At 55.5% G+C, this 21,380-nt stretch overlaps 1 protein-coding gene across 1 annotated transcript in view; it reads left to right on the top strand.

Annotated features, from left to right (window-relative positions):
- The window catches only part of SRBD1 (S1 RNA binding domain 1), a 66,820-nt gene that overhangs the window by 37,677 nt on the left and 7,763 nt on the right, over positions 1-21,380 (top strand). The window contains exons 16-22 of the mRNA XM_076051893.1: positions 7,547-7,638; positions 7,838-7,920; positions 8,070-8,176; positions 15,191-15,385; positions 15,548-15,752; positions 16,059-16,212; positions 17,554-17,733. Of these exons, the coding sequence (XP_075908008.1) occupies positions 7,547-7,638; positions 7,838-7,920; positions 8,070-8,176; positions 15,191-15,385; positions 15,548-15,752; positions 16,059-16,212; positions 17,554-17,733 (1,016 nt within the window). The remainder of the gene's footprint in view (positions 1-7,546; positions 7,639-7,837; positions 7,921-8,069; positions 8,177-15,190; positions 15,386-15,547; positions 15,753-16,058; positions 16,213-17,553; positions 17,734-21,380) is intronic.

Genomic DNA, 21,380 nt, shown 5'->3' with positions numbered 1-21,380 from the left:
ACCTCACACCTCACACACTCACCCCACACACTCACCTCACACACTCACCTCACATACTCACCTCACACCTCACACTCACCTCACACACTCACCCCACACACTCACCTCACACACTCACCTCACACACTCACCTCACACCCTCACCTCACACACTCACCTCACACACTCACCTCACACACTCACCTCACACCACACTCACCTCACACACTCACCTCACACCCTCACCTCACACACTCACCTCACACACTCACCTCACACCTCACACACTCACCCCACACACTCACCTCACACACTCACCTCACACACTCACCTCACACCCTCACCTCACACCCTCACCTCACACACTCACCTCACACCTCACACACTCACCTCACACACTCACCTCACACACTCACCTCACACACTCACCTCACACACTCACCTCACACCTCACACACTCACCCCACACACTCACCTCACACACTCACCTCACACACTCACCTCACACCCTCACCTCACACACTCACCTCACACACTCACCTCACACCTCACACACTCACCTCACACACTCACCTCACACACTCACCTCACACACTCACCTCACACCTCACACACTCACCTCACACACTCACCACACACACTCACCTCACACCTCACTCCTCACACACTCACCTCACATACTCACCTCACACACTCACCACACATCTCACACCCTCATCTCACACCCTCACCTCACACACTCACCTCACACACTCACCTCACACCTCACACACTCACCTTACACACTCACCTCACACCCACACCTCACACACTCACCTCACACACCTCACACACTCACCTCACACCCTCACCTCACACACCCACACCTCACACACTCACCTCACAGACTCACCTCACACACTCACCTCACACACTCACCTCACACCTCACACACCCACACCTCACACACTCACCTCACACACTCACCTCACACACTCACCTCACACCTCACACACTCACCTCACACACTCACCTCACACACTCACCTCCTACTCTCACCTCACACACTCACCACACACCTCACACACTCACCACACACACTCACCTCACACCTCACCCCTCACACACTCACCTCACACACTCACCTCACATACTCACCTCACACACTCACCACACATCTCACACCCTCATCTCACACCCTCACCTCACACACTCACCTCACACCTCACACACTCACCTCACACACTCACCTCACACACTCACCTCACATACTCACCTCACACACTCACCACACATCTCACACCCTCATCTCACACCCTCACCTCACACACTCACCTCACACACTCACCTCACACCTCACACACTCACCTTACACACTCACCTCACACCCACACCTCACCCTCACCTCACACACTCACCTCACACACCTCACACACTCACCTCACACCCTCACCTCACACACTCACCTCACACACTCACCTCACACCTCACACACTCACCTCACACACTCACCTCACACCCTCACCTCACACACTCACCTCACACACTCACCTCACACCCTCACCTCACACACCCACACCTCACACACTCACCTCACACACTCACCTCACACTCTCACCTCACACCTCACACACTCACCTTACACACTCACCTCACACCTCACACACTCACCTCACACACTCACCTCACACCTCACACCTCACACACTCACCTCACACACTCACCTCACACCTCACACACTCACCTTACACACTCACCTCACACCCACACCTCACACACTCACCTCACACCCTCACCTCACACACTCACCTCACATCCTCACCTCACACCCACACCTCACACCCTCACCTCACACCTCACACACTCACCTCACACACTCACCTCACACACTCACCTCACACACTCACCTCACACACTCACCTCACACCCTCACCTCACACACTCACCTCACACCTCACACACTCACCTCACACACTCACCTCACACACTCACCTCACACACTCACCTCACACACTCACCACACACACTCACCTCACACCTCACTCCTCACACACTCACCTCACACACTCACCTCACATACTCACCTCACACACTCACCACACATCTCACACCCTCATCTCACACCCTCACCCTCACACACTCACCTCACACACTCACCTCACACCTCACACACTCACCTTACACACTCACCTCACACCCACACCTCACACACTCACCTCACACACTCACCTCACACACCTCACACACTCACCTCACACCCTCACCTCACACACCCACACCTCACACACTCACCTCACACACTCACCTCACACACTCACCTCACACACTCACCTCACACCTCACACACCCACACCTCACACACTCACCTCACACACTCACCTCACACACTCACCTCACACCTCACACACTCACCTCACACACTCACCTCACACACTCACCTCCTACTCTCACCTCACACACTCACCACACACCTCACACACTCACCACACACACTCACCTCACACCTCACCCTCACACACTCACCTCACACACTCACCTCACATACTCACCTCACACACTCACCACACATCTCACACCCTCATCTCACACCCTCACCTCACACACCTCACACACTCACCTCACACCCTCACCTCACACACCCACACCTCACACACTCACCTCACAGACTCACCTCACACACTCACCTCACACACTCACCTCACACCTCACAGACCCACACCTCACACACTCACCTCACACACTCACCTCACACACTCACCTCACACCTCACACACTCACCTCACACACTCACCTCACACACTCACCTCCTACTCTCACCTCACACACTCACCACACACCTCACACACTCACCACACACACTCACCTCACACCTCACCCCTCACACACTCACCTCACACACTCACCTCACATACTCACCTCACACACTCACCACACATCTCACACCCTCATCTCACACCCTCACCTCACACACTCACCTCACACCTCACACACTCACCTCACACACTCACCTCACACACTCACCTCACATACTCACCTCACACACTCACCACACATCTCACACCCTCATCTCACCCTCACCTCACACACTCACCTCACACACTCACCTCACACCTCACACACTCACCTTACACACTCACCTCACACCCACACCTCACACTCACCTCACACCCTCACCTCACACACTCACCTCACACACCTCACACACTCACCTCACACCCTCACCTCACACACTCACCTCACACCTCACACACTCACCTCACACACTCACCTGACACCCTCACACCTCACACACTCACCTCACACACTCACCTCACACCCTCACCTCACACACCCACACCTCACACACTCACCTCACACACTCACCTCACACACTCACCTCACACCTCACACACTCACCTTACACACTCACCTCACACCTCACACACTCACCTCACACACTCACCTCACACCTCACACCTCACACACACACCTCACACACCACCTCACACCTCACACACTCACCTTACACACTCACCTCACACCCACACCTCACACACTCACCTCACACCCTCACCTCACACACTCACCTCACATCCTCACCTCACACACCCACACCTCACAACCCTCACCTCACACCTCACACACTCACCTCACACACTCACCTCACACACTCACCTCACACACTCACCTCACACACTCACCTCACCACCCTCACCTCACACACTCACCTCACACCTCACACACTCACCTCACACACTCACCTCACACACTCACCTCACACCTCACCTCACACACTCACCACACACACTCACCTCACACCTCACTCCTCACACACTCACCTCACACACTCACCTCACATACTCACCTCACACACTCACCACACATCTCACACCCTCATCTCACACCCTCACCTCACACACTCACCTCACACACTCACCTCACACCTCACACACTCACCTTACACACTCACCTCCACACCCACACCTCACACACTCACCTCACTCACTCACCTCACACACCTCACACACTCACCTCACACCCTCACCTCACACACCCACACCTCACACACTCACCTCACACACTCACCTCACACACTCACCTCACACACTCACCTCACACCTCACACACCCACACCTCACACACTCACCTCACACACTCACCTCACACACTCACCTCACACAATACCTCACACTCACCTCACACTCTCACACACTCACCTCACACACTCACCTCACACACTCACCTCCTACTCTCACCTCACACACTCACCACACACCTCACACACTCACCACACACACTCACCTCACACCTCACCCCTCACACACTCACCTCACACACTCACCTCACATACTCACCTCACACACTCACCACACATCTCACACCCTCATCTCACACCCTCACCTCACACACTCACCTCACACCTCACACACTCACCTCACACACACACCTCATACACTCACCTCACATACTCACCTCACACACTCACCACACATCTCACACCCTCATCTCACACCCTCACCTCACACACTCACCTCACACACTCACCTCACACCTCACACACCTTACACACTCACCTCACACCCACACCTCACACACTCACCTCACACCCTCACCTCACACACTCACCTCACACACCTCACACACTCACCTCACACCCTCACCTCACACACTCACCTCACACACTCACCTCACACACTCACCTCACACCCTCACCTCACACACTCACCTCACACACTCACCTCACATCCTCACCTCACACACCCACACCTCACACCCTCACCTCACACCTCACACACTCACCTCACACACTCACCTCACACACTCACCTCACACACTCACCTCACACACTCACCTCACACCCTCACCTCACACACTCACCTCACACACTCACCTCACACCTCACACACTCACCTCACACACTCACCTCACACACTCACCTCACACACTCACCTCACACACTCACCACACACACTCACCTCACACCTCACTCCTCACACACACTCACCTCACACACTCACCTCACATACTCACCTCACACACTCACCACACATCTCACACCCTCATCTCACACCCTCACCTCACACACTCACCTCACACACTCACCTCACACCTCACACACTCACCTTACACACTCACCTCACACCCACACCTCACACACTCACCTCACACACTCACCTCACACACCTCACACACTCACCTCACACCCTCACCTCACACACCCACACCTCACACACTCACCTCACACACTCACCTCACACACTCACCTCACACCTCACACACCCACACCTCACACACTCACCTCACACACTCACCTCACACACTCACCTCACACCTCACACACTCACCTCACACACTCACCTCACACACTCACCCCTACTCTCACCTCACACACTCACCACACACCTCACACACTCACCACACCACACTCACCTCACACCTCACCCCTCACACACTCACCTCACACACTCACCTCACATACTCACCTCACACACTCACCACACATCTCACACCTCATCTCACCCCTCACCTCACACACTCACCTCACACCTCACACACTCACCTCACACACTCACCTCACACACTCACCTCACATACTCACCACACACTACACACATCTCACACCCTCATCTCACACCCTCACCTCACACACTCACCTCACACACTCACCTCACACCTCACACACCTTACACACTCACCTCACACCCACACCTCACACACTCACCTCACACACCCTCACCTCACACACTCACCTCACACACCTCACACACTTCACCTCACACACTCACTCACACACTCACCCACACTCACCTCACACCCTCACCTCACACACTCACCTCACAACTCACCTCACACACACACCTCACACACCTCACACACCCACACCTCACACACTCACCTCACACACCACCTCACACCACCCACCTTACACACTCACCTCACACCTCACACATCACCTCACACACTAACCTCACACCTCACACACTCACCTCACACTCACCTCACACCCTCACCTCACACACTCACCTCACATCCTCACCTCACACACCCACACCTCACACACTCACCTCACACACTCACCTCACACACTCACCTCACACACTCACCTCACACACTCACCTCACACACTCACCTCACACCCTCACCTCACACACCCACACCTCACACACTCACCTCACCACACTCACCTCACACACTCACCTCACACCTCACACACTCACCTTACACACTCACCTCACACCTCACACCACTCACCTCACACACTCACCTCACACCTCACACACTCACCTCACACACTCACCTCACACCTCACCACTCACCTTACACACTCACCTCACACCCACACCTCACACACTCACCTCACACCCTCACCTCACACACTCACCTCACATCCTCACCTCACACACCCACACCTCACACCCTCACCTCACACCCACACACACTCACCTCACACACTCACCTCACACACTCACCTCACACACTCACCCCACACACTCACCCCACACACTCACCTCACACACTCACCTCACACACTCACCCCACACACTCACCTCACACACTCACCTCACACCTCACACACTCACCTCACACCCTCACCTCACACACTCACCTCACACACTCACCTCACACCCTCACCTCACACCTCACACACTCACCTCACACACTCAACTCACACACTCACCTCACACACTCACCTCACACCTCACACACTCACCTCACACACTCACACACTCACCTCACACACTCACCTCACACACTCACCTCACACCTCACACACTCACCTCACACCACACACCTCACACCCTCACCTCACACACTCACCTCACACCCTCACCTCACACACCTCACACACTCACCTCACACCCTCACCTCACACACTCACCTCACACCGTCACCTCACACACTCACCTCACACACCACACACACTCACCTCACACCCTCACCTCACACCTCACACACTCACCTCACACACTCACCTCACTCACCTCACACACTCACCTCACACTCTCACCTCACACACTCACCTCACACACTCACCTCACACACTCACCTCACACACCCACCACACACACTCACCTCACACACTCACCTCACACACCCACCTCCTACTCTCACCTTCCTCCCCCCCTTCCCATTTGACCTCCCCTCTCATCTTCCACCTCCCTTGACCTTCTGTGCCCCCCATGTGACCCTCCTGTGACCCCCTTGTGACCCTCTTGTGACCCCTCGTGTGTCCCCCTGTGACCCCACATACACCCCCGCTGTGACTTCCCTGTGACCCCGTGTGTCCCCCTGTGACCCCGTGTGTCCCCCTGTGACCCCGTGTGTCCCCCTGTGACCCCGTGTGTCCCCCTGTGACCCCGTGTGTCCCCCTGTGACCCCGTGTGTCCCCCTGTGACCCCGTGTGTCCCCCTGTGACCCCCTGTGACCCCGTGTGTCCCCCTGTGACCCCGTGTGTCCCCCTGTGACCCCCTGTGACCCCGTGTGACCCCCTGTGACCCCGTGTCCCCCTGTGACCCCGTGTGACCCCCTGTGACCCCGTGTGTCCCCCTGTGACCCCGTGTGTCCCCCTGTGACCCCGTGTGACCGCCACGTGTCCCCCCGTGCGCAGCATCGTGAACGAGAACGGCGCCTCCATCTACAGCGTGAGCCCCGAGGCTCAGCAAGAGATGCCTGGCATGGACCCCAACCTGCGCAGCGCCGGTAACGCACAGCACCCCCGTGACCCCCCGCGACCCCCCCGACCCCCCGCGACCCCCCCGCGACCCCCCGCGAGCGGCCAGGTCATGGCGCCGAACACCCCCCCCGTGTGCCGTGCCGGCCTTCATGGCTGCTGCTCGCTAACGTGGCCCGGCAGTCTGCGGAGGCTACAACAGGGCGGGGGGTATCTTTGTCTCTGCAGTGTCCATCGCTCGCCGTCTGCAGGACCCTCTGGCAGAGCTGGTGAAGATCGACCCCAAGCACCTGGGCATCGGCATGTACCAGGTGTGCGGACGCTCACTTGTCTCTTACGTTGTGGCGGTGATGTTATGGTGGTGGTTGTTGTTAATGTGGTGGTGGTTGGATGTGGTGGATGTTGTTGTTGATGTTGTGGCGGTGGTGATTGTTGTCGATGTGGTGGCGGTGGCGTGCAGCACGACCTGCCGGATGCACAGCTGAAGGTGGCGCTGCGTGGCGTGGTGCAGGAGTGCGTCAGCTTCGTGGGCGTGGACATCAATGCCTGCTCCGTCACGCTGCTGGGGTGCGGCGCTCACCACCACACTCGCCACCACAACTACAACCGCCGTTTGTCACTCAGTGGCAGCGACGTCACCACGACGCTTATGCCACACTCGCACATGCACACACGCTTGCACACTCGCATGCACATGCACATGCTCACACTCGCTCACAGACTCGGATGCACGCTCACGCACTCACTCGCGCACGCACACACATTCACGCACACACATATTCACGCACACACACGCACTCATGCTCGCACAAAAAGAACCGCCATTCGCCACTAAGTGGCAGTGACCTCAACACGACGCTTGTGCCAGGCTATGTGCACGTTGAGGCCACGTGAAGTGTCGAACGCCCTCTGGCAGGAGGTCACGGGGCAGACCCAGGTGCCACGGGTCGACTAGCTGAGATGACTGGCTGATGCACCACCTGTGCCCCCTACTGTGCCAACTTGCTGTGCTTTAGCCACCCGGCGCTCTGCTCGTTGTTGTGAGCGTCGATCCTCCGCCCTCCGTTGTTGTTGGAGGGCGACTGCCTCCAACTGCCCAGTAGCATCCTTCACGAGCCTCCTCCACAGAGGCCGATCTTGACACCGCTGGTACCAGTCATCGGCAAGTTCACTCAGCTCCACGTCCTCCTGTACCACATCACTCCATCTCTTCTCTAGACCGTGCCGCGCCCGTTTAGCCCCCTCTATCTGGCCGAACAAAAGCTGTTTAGGCATGCGGTGGCTGGGCATGCGGGCTACATGACCCAGCCAACGCAGCCTTACCTGCCAGAAGAGCTCACCGATGGGACTTTGTCCAGATCTTTCAAGGATTTGTGAGCTCCTCACACAATCCAGCCTGGTTGAAGCCCAAGGGTGGGACGTAGGCAGGCTCGCCTAAATGTTTCTAACTGGCGAACATGTTGCATTACATTTCACAAGTGTAGAGAAGGGAGGGAATGACTGAGACCTGAAGCTTCGTGTGGAACGAGAGACCAGGTAGCATCCACACAGCATTACGCAACTGATGAAAAGATAATGCCGCTCAACCCAGAGCCCAGGCCTACTGATGTTAGCATAGGCCTTGACTAGGTCAATAAAGCAGATATATGAAGGTCTTGTTGGAAATCCCTACACGTCTGCTGTAGCAGACGGACAGAAAATATGGCATCTGTGCAGGACCGCCCTTTCCTGAAATCGCATTGGGGCTCCGCAAGCATCTCCTCAGCGTGCCTGGCAAGGTGATGTTGAATAATCCTTGCCAGGACCTTTCCTGGCACACTGAAGAGTGAGATGCCCATGTAGTTGTTACAGTCTGTGCTGTCCCCCTTCTTATAGAGGGGGACCACCAGGGCATCCTTCCAATCCTGCTGAACCCATCCAGTGGTTCAGACTGTTGTTATGATGTCATGTCAGGCAGTCTGTGCACAGACTCTGGATCACCTTCAGTACTTCCTCAACAGATGGCACCTCAGCCAGCCACTCACAGGGGGTGAATTCTTCTTCCAATATTTGAGGCACTGATGTTTTCTAGGCTGGGGGATTTCCCCTCCCCCTGGACCTCACAGAAATGCTCAGCAAATCAGCAAACCTGTTCCTGGGGGTCGGAGATTGGATCACCATTCTTTCTCCTAATGATGGTAATAGGTGTGGCGCTGCAGGTTACTTTATTGATGGAGTTAAAGAGTGATATGTGATCGCGGGTCATTGAGGCATATTCCATCTCCTCAGCAACCCGCGACTACCACCCATCCTTGCAGTGCCTCACGACTCTCTGAACCTCCGATCGAAGGCTCCTCATTCTCTGACGTGGGATGCTGTAGACGATGAGAGTGGGCCTGTCGCTTTTTTCTGAGCCAGCCTGAACACCTCCTGTGTTAGCCAGGGTCTCTGGGGAGGTCTGGACCGTGTACCGAAAGCAGCCATTCCAGCTGCATGAGCCACAGTCCTAAACCTCGCCCATTTCTCCTCGACATCAGGAGGAGTGGGGGACAATGCCATCCCCAGCCGCAAGCAATGATGACATTCTCGCTTGCATCTTTCATCAGCTGAGACCAGGCCACTATGGGTTTTGAATGGGGTCCTGGGTGTACACCCACCACCAGAATGGAAGAATGGCAGGCGCATCTTACAGATGACAAGTCGATGGTCAGTGGGTAGATCAGTTCCACGGTAGGTCCTGATGCCAAGGACATGGGCCCGCATCCGCTGTTCTGTCACTATGTAGTCCAGCAGAGGTTCTTGCTTGGACTCGGCATGCATCCATGATGTGTGGATGCGCTGATGCCAGAACAGCGTGTTGGTAATTACAAGCCCATGGGCTGCACAAAAATCTAGCAGCCTCCTACCGTTGTTATTGAGCTGATCTGGCCCATGCCTTCCAATCACTCCAGACCAGGTGCCAACATCATGACCAACTCGGGCATTAAAGTCGCCCAACAAGATGACTATCCCGAGGGGCCACTTTAGCTAGCACCTGTGACAGGAGGTCATAGAAGGCATCTGACTCATCGGCTTTGCCTGCATTCCTCCACGGATGTTCGTCTTCGACCACCACTCCTCGCCTCTGGTTGATGGGAAGGCGAGCCCAAAGTAGCCTGGGGCTTACAGCTTCCCACACCTCACCACCACGCTCAGAATCAGAATCAGAAAGGGTTCACACCGACACGGAAAGTTCACACCGACACGGAATTTACTTTGGCAGGATGGTGCATACATTCAACATATAGGAATCTAAAATCTTAATTGAGTTTTAAACAAGTCTTACTATAATAATAAGGGTTAAAAGTTTAACACCAAGGGGCTGAAGTATATAAAATTGAATAAATATCGAATATAAAATAGCTTTAAGATATAATTTAAAAAAATACAAATAGGTTAACATAGTTAATATCAGCAAGGTGTCATTATGTAGATAAAATGTTAAAATCAGTGTAAGCCCTTGGCCTTGTTTAACAGGCCAGCAGCAGATGGGAAGAAACTGTTTTTATGGCGTGAGGTTTTGGTCCTGATGGACCGAAGCCTTCTGCCGGAGGGGAGTAGCTGAAACAGAGAGTGTCCAGGGTGGGAGGAATCGGCCACAATCTTCCTCGCTCGCCTCATGGTCCTTGTCGTGTGCAGGTCCTCGAGGGTTGGTAGATTGCAGGCAATTACCTTCTCAGCAGTGTGGATGATACGCTGCAGTCTGCTCTTGTCCTTGGCAGTGGCAGCAGCGTACCAGACGGTTATGGAGGAGGTGAGGATGGATTCAATGATCGCTGTATACAATTGCACCATCATTGTCTTTTGCAGGTTGAATTTCTTCAGCTGCCGTAGAAAGTACATCCTCTGTTGAGCTCTCTTGGTGAGGGAGCTGATGTTCAGTTCCCACTTGAGGTCCCGGGAGAGAATAGTGCCCAGGAAGCGGAAGGACTCTACAATTTTGACTGGGGAGTCTAACAGGGTGATGGGGGTGAGTGGGGCTGTTTTCTTCCTGAAGTCCACAACTGTCTCAACTGTCTTTAGAGTATTTAGCTCTAAGTTGTTCTGGCTACACCAGGTCACCAGGTTGTCAGCTTCCCACCTATAGTCAGACTCATCCCCACCAGAGATCAGCCCAATGAGGGTGGTGTCGTCCGCAAACTTCAAGAGTTTGACGGACAGATGATTGGAGGTGCAGCTGTTGGTATACAGGGAGAAGAGCAGTGGGGAAAGGATGCAGCCCTGAGGAGTTCCGGTGCTGATGGACCTGGAGTCAGAGACTTGTGTTTCCAGCTTAACGCACTGCTTCCTGTCAGACAGGAAGTCTGTGATCCACCTGCAGGTGGAGTAGGGCACGTTCAGCTGGAAGAGCTTGTCCTGAAGCAGGACAGGGATGATGGTGTTGAAGGCAGAGCTGAAGTCCACAAACAGGATCCTGGCGTAGGATGCTGGGGCATCCAGATGCTGTAGGGTGAAGTGGAAAGCCATGTTAACTGCGTCATCCACAGACCTGTTGGCTCTGTAGGCAAACTGAAGGGGGTCCAGGAGAGGGTCTGTGATTGCTTTGAGGTGTGCCAGGACCAGGCGCTCAAAAGACTTCATTACCACAGATGTAAGGGCGACCGGTCTGTAATCATTTAGTCCTGTTGGCCTTAGCTTTTTGGGCACAGGGATGATGGTGGAGGACTTGAGACAGGCTGGTACATGGCATGTCTCCAGGGAGGTGTTAAAGATGTTGGTGAACACCGGAGACAGCTGGTCAGCGCAGTGCCTGAGGGTGGCTGGAGAGACAAAGTCCGGCCCGGCTGCTTTGCGTGGATTCTGCCTCTTGAAAAGTCTATTAACTTCTCCCTCCTGAAAGAAGAGAGTCGTCTCTGTAGTATGGGTGGGGGATGGGGCCTCTTGGGTAGGAAGGGGTTGTTCAGGACAGTCCAATTGTCTTTCAAATCTACAATAGACCTCGTTCAGGTCGTTGGCTAGGCGGGAGTCGTTAGTGGTGTGGGGGGCTCTGGGTTTGTAGTTGGTGATCTGCCTGAGCCCTCTCCAGACAGAAGCAGCGTCGTTAGTAGAGAACTGGTGTTTTAGTCTCTCTGAGTACAGTCGTTTAGCCTCTCTCACCGCTTTGCTAAACCTGTTCTTCGACTCCTTGAATCTGTCTCTATCCCCACTCCTAAATGCTTCCTCCTCCAACCTCAACCTTCTGAGCTTTGCTGAGAACCAGGGCTTGTTGTTTTTAAAGTTCACCCTGGTACGTGTTGGGATACAGCAGTCCTCACAGAAGCTGATGTAAGATGTCACAGCCTCTGTGAGTTCATCCAGACTATTGGTAGCAGTCGTGAACATATCCCAGTCAGTACAGTCTAAGCACGCCGCAAATCTTCCACAGCCTCACTGGTCCACTGTTTAGATGTCCTCACAGCAGGTTTACAGAGTTTTAGTTTCTGCCTGTATGCAGGAATCAGGTGGACCATGGCATGGTCAGAGTGTCCTAGTGCTGCTCGGGGGATGGCGTGGTAAGCTCTACTGACTGTAGTGTAGCAGTGATCCAGAGTGTTCCCTTCTCTGGTTGGGCATTTAATGAATTGTATGTATTTGGAGAGTTCGTGGCTGAGATTACCTTTGTTAAAGTCGCCAAGTACGATAACCAACGAATCTGGATTTGCTCGCTCCACACTCAGAATCTGATCGGCGAGCATGCGTTGGGCCTCTTTAACCTGAGGACAAGGTGGCAAATAAACTCCGACTAAAATGAGCGACGCGAACTCGCGAGGCGAGTAAAACGGTTTACAGGTTATAAAAATTGATTCAAGGAGTGGAGAACAATGTTGCAGAATCACTGTGACATCTACACACCAGCAACTGTTAATGTAAAAACAAATACCACCGCCTTTCGTCTTGCCGGAGAGTGCTATGTCACGATCCGATCTTACAAGATGGAATCCTGCTAGTTGTAGTGAAGTGTCCGGAATCAAATCACACAGCCATGTCTCCGTGAAGCACAAAACAGAAGATGAAAGAAAGTCTTTGTTTTTTACCATCAGTAGCTGAAGTTCATCCATTTTGTTGTACAGTGAACGTACGTTGGAGAGGAAAAAGCTCGGAAGCACTGTTCGGATCCCGCGTCTGCATAGCCGTACGAGAGCCCCCGACCGTTTACCCCTTGGGCGGCGTTTCGCTGCTTGAGCAAAGCCTAGCGCGGCATTGACTAGAATGCCTAGTAATTCTGCCGCTGGAAGCAGAAAAGTAGGAATTAAATCCACAGTTGTTTCCCTGATATATAAAAGTTTGTCTCTTGTTAGAGAACTTCGAAAATCTTGGCAAAACACTGAATTGACAGACAAAACAAGACAAAACAGGACGCACCGACCGGCTGAGGCTACCATCATCGGCGCCATCTTCGCACCAGCATGGGTGTGCTGAACAGCAGGACTCTCTCACCAGCACTGGTGTGATGAACAGTAGGCCCCTCTCACCAGCACGGGTGTGATGAACAGTAGGCCTCTCTCACCAGCACGGGTGTGTTGAACAGCAGGCCTCTCTCACCAACACGGGTGTGATGAACAGCAGGCCCCTCTCACCAGCACGGGTGTGTTGAACAGCAGGCCCCTCTCACCAGCACGGGTGTGCTGAACAGTAGGCCCCTCAACACGGGTGTGCTGAACAGCAGGCCTCTCTCACCAGCACGGCTGTGCTGAACAGCAGGCCCCTCAACAGCAGGCCCCTCTCACCAGCACGGGTGTGCTGAACAGCAGGCCTCTCTCACCAGCACGGGTGTGCTGAACAGCAGGCCCATCAACAGCAGGCCTCTCTCACCAGCACAGGTGTGCTGAACAGCAGGCCCCTCTCACCAGCACGGGAGTGCTGAATAGCAGGCCCCTCTCACCAGCACGGGTGTGCTGAACAGCAGGCCCCTCAACACGGGTGTGCTGAACACGCCCCCTTCATTATTTTGTTCAGAATAAGAGACTCCCTGTTGTTTGGTAGTCTCCTGCCCCTAGTAGAGGACTGTCCACCCCACATGGCGGCAGGAGCCAGAACCGGTCCACCGGACCTCCGGAATACCGCAGAGATGCAGGCGGTACCGGTCCAGCTCCCAACTAAGCAGTGGCAGCCTCTCCTCCGCAGTGAGCATTCGAACATTCCACGTGGCCACACGTAGTGGCTTTTTTGTTGTTTCTGGAGGAGCCCCGAGGGTAAAAATTCAGTCTCCTGGCTCCGCCAAATGGGGTTTGGTCAGGAGACGTCATAGACGCCTGTCTCCACCACCACCATGCTCACCACCACCACACTCACCACCACTACGCTCATCACCATGCTCACCACCACGTTTACTCAACATCACCAAGCTCACCATCACCATGCTCACCACCACCACGCTCACCACCACGCTTCCCACTACCACACTCACTTCCACGCTCAAAAACTACCACATTCACTACCGCGCTCGTAGATTACTGCACTAATGCACAACCACACTCCCACACGTGCGTGCGTGTGTTCCCATGTGTGTGTGCGTGTACACGTGCCTGCATGCGTGTACACGTGCCTGCGTGCGTGTACACGTGCGTGCGTGTGTGCGTGTAGGTACGTGTCCGGGCTGAGCAGCGTTCTGGCTCGCCGCATCGTGGAGTGGCGTGAGCAGCAAGGCCCCTTCCTCTGCCGCCAGCAGCTGCTCCGCGTTAAGGGCATGGGGCCCAAAACGTTCCTGCAGTGCGCCGGCTTCGTGCGCGTCAACCCCGCGCCCTCCTCCACGGGGCCCGCCACCTCGTCGTCCGCAGGGTACGGTCCCCGGGGCCCGACTCGTCCAACCCCCCCCCGGCTCCTGGGAGGCGACCGCTACACCGGGTGCCGCAAGGCAACGGTCGGCGTTGCTAATCCGCTCGTGCGGCTCCGGTCGCTCCGTCTCCCCCTCCTCCCCGACGTCGCTTTCTCCGTGAGCAGCGTCGGTGCCGGCGTCGGAGGCTCTGAGCCGGGGGCTAATCCGGCTCCGGCTCCCGGCCGGAAGAAGCGCACCAGGCAGGGAGGGGGCCCCGAGGAGGGGGAGGAGGAGGAAGTCGCCAACCCCCTGGACCGCACGTGGATCCACCCGGAGTCGTACGCCATCGCCCATCGCCTCCTGCGCCTCATCGGGGGCTCCGCCGAGCAGGTGGGGGGCTTGGGGGGGTGATGGTGCAAGGCTTTGGGGGATCGGGGCGGGGGGGGGGCCTCGGGGCGGGGAGGTGGGGACTTGGGGGACCAATGGGGCGGTTGATTTATCGACGCTCCCAGCGTGCGCTCGCTGCGTGTACGAAAGCTCTCGGCCCTGCCCAGACCACTGGCTGTGTACCAGCGACCCTGATGGCGCGTAAACGTCGCCATCTGGGCGGACGAAGGTGCCCGGCCTCCGCTGCCGCTGGCCGACGGCGCGTGAAGGGTCCAGCGGGGAGCTTTGTCTTTGTGTGCGTGGCGCCAGGTGGGGCGGCCGGAGCTGCGGCGCCGCGTGGAGGCGGCGCTGGCCCAGCATGGCTCCGTGGAGGCGCTGGCGCAGGCAGTGGGCACCACGGTGCCCACGCTGCAGATTGTGCTGGACGGACTCAAGCAGCCTCACGACCACGACATCCGTGCCGGTGCTCGCTCGCTCGCACCCACTCACATTCTCTCCCGTGTATCCCCGTAGCTCCCTTGTGTCTCCCTGTATCCCCGTATCTCACCCCGTGTCTCACCCCGTATCTCACCCCGTGTCTCACCCCGTATCTCACCCCGTGTCTCACCCCGTGTCTTACCCCGTATCTCACCCCGTGTCTCACCCCGTGCCTCACCCCGTGTCTCACCCCGTGTCTCACCCCGTGTCTCACCCCGTGTCTCACCCCGTGTCTCACCCCGTGTCTTACCCCGTATCTCACCCCGTGTCTCACCCCGTATCTCACCCCGTGTCTCACCCCGTGTCTCACCCCGTGTCTCACCCCGTGTCTCACCCCGTGTCTCACCCCGTATCTCACCCCGTGTCTCACCCCGTATCTCACCCCGTATCTCACCCCGTGTCTCACCCCGTGTCTCACCCCGTATCTCACCCCGTGTCTCACCCCGTGTCTCACCCCGTGTCTCACCCCGTGTCTCACCCCGTATCTCACCCATATCTCACCCCGTGTCTCACCCCGTGTCTCACCCCGTATCTCACCCCGTGTCTCACCCCGTATCTCACCCCGTGTCTCACCCCGTATCTCACCCCGTGTCTCACCCCGTGTCTCACCCCGTGTCTCACCCCGTGTCTCACCCCGTGTCTCACCCCGTATCTCACCCCGTGTCTCACCCCGTATCTCACCCCGTATCTCACCCCGTGTCTCACCCCGTGTCTCACCCCGTGTCTCACCCCGTGTCTCACCCCGTGTCTCACCCCGTGTCTCACCCCGTGTCTCACCCCGTGTCTCACCCATATCTCACCCCGTGTCTCACCCCGTGTCTCACCCCGTATCTCACCCCGTGTCTCACCCCGTGTCTCACCCCGTGTCTCACCCCGTGTCTCACCCCGTATCTCACCCCGTGTCTCACCCCGTATCTCACCCCGTGTCTCACCCCGTGTCTCACCCCGTATCTCACCCCGTGTCTCACCCCGTGTCTCACCCCGTGTCTCACCCCGTGTCTCACCCCGTGTCTCACCCCGTGTCTCACCCCGTGTCTCACCCCGTGTCTCCCTCCGTGTCTCCCCCCATGTCTCACCCCGTGTCTCACCCCGTATCTCACCCCGTGTCTCACCCCGTGTCTCACCCCGTGTCTCACCCCATGTCTCACCCCGTGTCTCACCCCGTGTCTCACCCCGTGTCTCACCCCGTGTCTCACCCCGTGTCTCACCCCGTGTCTCACCCCGTGTCTCACCCCGTGTCTCACCCCGTGTCTCCCTCCGTGTCTCCCCCCCGTATATCACCACCCCCCCCCACCCCCCGCGGCCGTTCGTGTCGTCCCCGCGTCAGAGCTGCAGAAGCCGATCTTCCGGCGCACGGTGATGACGCTCGAGGAGCTCCACGTGGGGATGTCGCTGCAGGGCCGCGTCGTCAGCTACACCGACTTTGGTGCCTTCGTAGATATCGGCGTGGGCCAGAAAGCCCTCATTCCCAAGAGGTTCATCACTGCGCAGAACTCGCTCCCAACAGGCGGGTCGCACGCACGCACAGTGTCTGTGGAACGCACGCACTTGTGCATGCATGTGCGCTTGCCTGTGCGTGTCCGTGTGTGTGTGTGCTTGCGTGTCCATGTGTGCGTGTGTATGTGCGCACGTGTGTGGTGAGGGTGGTGTCGTGGTGAGTGTGGTGAGGGTGGTGTGGTAAAATGCAGCGGGTTGGCACGGCAGGGGAGCACAGGTGGTTCATCTGCCGGTCATCTCAGTCGGTCAACCCACGGCACCTGCTGGGTCTGTCCCGTGACTTCACCCTGCCAGCAAAGAGCCTTCGACATCTCACGACACCAGTAGTAATCGTGGCAGTGGTAGCGATGGCAGAGTAACGAAGAGACGACCTGCCACCGGCGAGCAAACGAGCGAGTGGACGGAGTGAACTGGGGAGTGCTGGATCATCAATCGCCCTGAATGCTGAGCTCTGAATTGTACGTGTGGATGTACGTTGAACTTCTTTCACGCCGTACGTGGTGAACTGGGCTATAATCAGGGGTGCGCGGGAGACAACAAATATATCGGGCGCAGCAGTGGTAGACACGGGTGCTCTCACCCACGATGAGACAGGGTAGTAGCGACACGGGTACTCTCACCCACGATGAGACAGTGGTAGTAGCGACACGGGTACTCTCCCCACGATGAGACAGTGGTAGTAGCGACACGGGTACTCTCCCCCACGATGAGACAGGGTAGTAGCGACACGGGTACTCTCACCCACGATGAGACAGGGTAGTAGCGACACGGGTACTCTCCCCACGATGAGACAGTGGTAGTAGCGACACGGGTACTCTCCCCCACAATGAGACAGGGTAGTAGCGACACGGGTACTCTCCCCCACGATGAGACAGGGTAGTAGCGACACGGGTGCTCTCACCCACGATGAGACAGGGTAGTAGCGACACGGGTACTCTCACCCACGATGAGACAGGGTAGTAGCGACACGGGTACTCTCACCCACGATGAGACAGGGTAGTAGCGACACGGGTACTCTCACCCACGATGAGACAGGGTAGTAGCGACACGGGTACTCTCACCCACGATGAGACAGGGTAGTAGCGACACGGGTACTCTCACCCACGATGAGACAGGGTAGTAGCGACACGGGTACTCTCCCCACGATGAGACAGGGTAGTAGCGACACGGGTACTCTCCCCACGATGAGACAGGGTAGTAGCGACACGGGTACTCTCACCCACGATGAGACAGGGTAGTAGCGACACGGGTACTCTCACCCACGATGAGACAGGGTAGTAGCGACACGGGTACTCTCACCCACGATGAGACAGGGTAGTAGCGACACGGGTACTCTCACCCACGATGAGACAGGGTAGTAGCGACACGGGTACTCTCCCCACGATGAGACAGGGTAGTAGCGACACGGGTACTCTCACCCACGATGAGACAGGGTAGTAGCGACACGGGTACTCTCCCCCACGATGAGACAGGGTAGTAGCGACACGGGTACTCTCCCCCACGATGAGACAGGGTAGTAGCGACACGGGTACTCTCCTCACGATGAGACAGGGTAGTAGCGACACGAGTAGTCTCCCCACGATGAGACAGGGTAGTAGCGACATGGGTAGTCTCCCCACGATGAGACAGGGTAGTAGCGACACGGGTACTCTCCCCACAATGAGACAGGGTAGTAGCAACACGGGTACTCTCACCCACGATGAGACAGGGTAGTAGCGACACGGGTACTCTCACCCACGATGAGACAGTGGTAGTAGCGACACGGGTACTCTCCCCCACGATGAGACAGGGTAGTAGCGACACGGGTACTCTCCCCCACGATGAGACAGGGTAGTAGCGACACGGGTACTCTCACCCACGATGAGACAGGGTAGTAGCGACACGGGTACTCTCCCCACGATGAGACAGGGTAGTAGCGACACGGGTACTCTCCCCCACGATGAGACAGGGTAGTAGCGACACGGGTACTCTCCCCCACGATGAGACAGGGTAGTAGCGACATGGGTACTCTCCTCACGATGAGACAGGGTAGTAGCGACACGGGTAGTCTCCCCACGATGAGACAGGGTAGTAGCGACATGGGTAGTCTCCCCACGATGAGACAGGGTAGTAGCGACACGGGTACTCTCCCCACGATGAGACAGGGTAGTAGCAACACGGGTACTCTCACCCACGATGAGACAGGGTAGTAGCGACACGGGTACTCTCACCCACGATGAGACAGTGGTAGTAGCGACACGGGTACTCTCCCCCACGATGAGACAGGGTAGTAGCGACACGGGTGCTCTCCCCCACGATGAGACAGGGTAGTAGCGACATGGGTACTCTCCCCACGATGAGACAGGGTAGTAGCGACACGGGTACTCTCCCCCACGATGAGACAGTGGTAGTAGAGTCCAGGTGGTCTCACCCACAATGAGACAGTGATAGTAGTTCATAGTTCATAGTTCATTTATTTGGTATAGCCCTGTGAGCCATTCGGCTCTTGAATCGGGTACAACCGCAACAAACAAAAAACATGAACAAGAAAACATCTTAAAGTGATTATGTGACTGTGCAAACAGAAAATACAGGGAAAAAACATCAAAATATTCCTGAAATAGCACCGTACACCAACGCTGTGTGCAAAAATCCCAGTGGGATGCAAGTCAAATAACAACAAGAAAACTTAGATTAAAGCCATCAGTCTAACTCCGTACTACAATAAACAAAAACATGCCCAAAACAAAAAAACTTTTCGAAATCACCAAAATAAAAGCCATAAATCCAATGTAACAGTGATCATAGGGACTGTGACCGAATTATTAACAATAAACTACATAAATAAATTATAACACCAAAATCTAGAGCCATATTTTAGGCCACTGAATAGCAGTGGCAGCTAGGGTTGTACAACTCCTCTAGAGCAGTTTTGAGTGAAGATCTCATAGGTAGTGATTCAAGTTGCAGTTTATTGGCAATAGCATTCCAGACCCTGGGGGCATCAATAGCAAAGGCCCTTCCTCCAGTTTTTGTACGGCAATAGGGAATGTGAAGCTGGTAAATAAGCGAAGACCTAAGGTCAAATTTGTTCTTTGAAACAGAGAGGAGATCCAGTAGGTAGTCTGCGGAATTTTTTGTAAGTACATCGTGAATAAATAAGATCTGGTGCACAAGCCGTCGAACATTAAGAGATGTTAAGTTTGACCCAGTGTAGAGATCACAGTGGTGAGTCCTATATGGGCAGTTCAATGCAAATCTTAAGGCCGAGTGATAGATGGAATCAAGCTTCTTCAGTACAGTACTTGGGGCTGATTTATACACGATGTCACAGTAGTCAAGTAGAGGCAGTATGGTAGCTTTTATCAATTCCAAACGGAACATTGGGGGGAAGCAGTGCTTGTGTCGATACAGAAAACCAATTTTTATTTTTGTCTTTTTACCAATATAATCAATGTGATCTTCAAAACTAAGTTTTGAATCCAGGATGACCCCAAGATACTTATAGATCTTGACTTGCTCTATTTGATAATTATTCAAGGAATGTAATTGGGGAAAAATAACTTCCTGCTTTAGTCCCGGAGAGAAGCATAGCACCTTGGTTTTGGAGGTATTCAGGACTAGTTTAATAGAAACTAGCTGATGTTGTATTTTGTTGAAATCACCCTGCATCTTAGC

This window comes from Petromyzon marinus, chromosome 53 (genome assembly GCF_048934315.1).
Source record: "Petromyzon marinus isolate PM22_M1 ecotype Great Lakes invasive population chromosome 53, UKy_Petmar_22M1.pri1.0, whole genome shotgun sequence".
In the NCBI taxonomy this organism is placed as follows: domain Eukaryota; kingdom Metazoa; phylum Chordata; class Hyperoartia; order Petromyzontiformes; family Petromyzontidae; genus Petromyzon; species Petromyzon marinus.
Note: the sequence above shows the minus strand (reverse complement) of the source record. Positions and strands in the feature narration are given on the sequence as shown.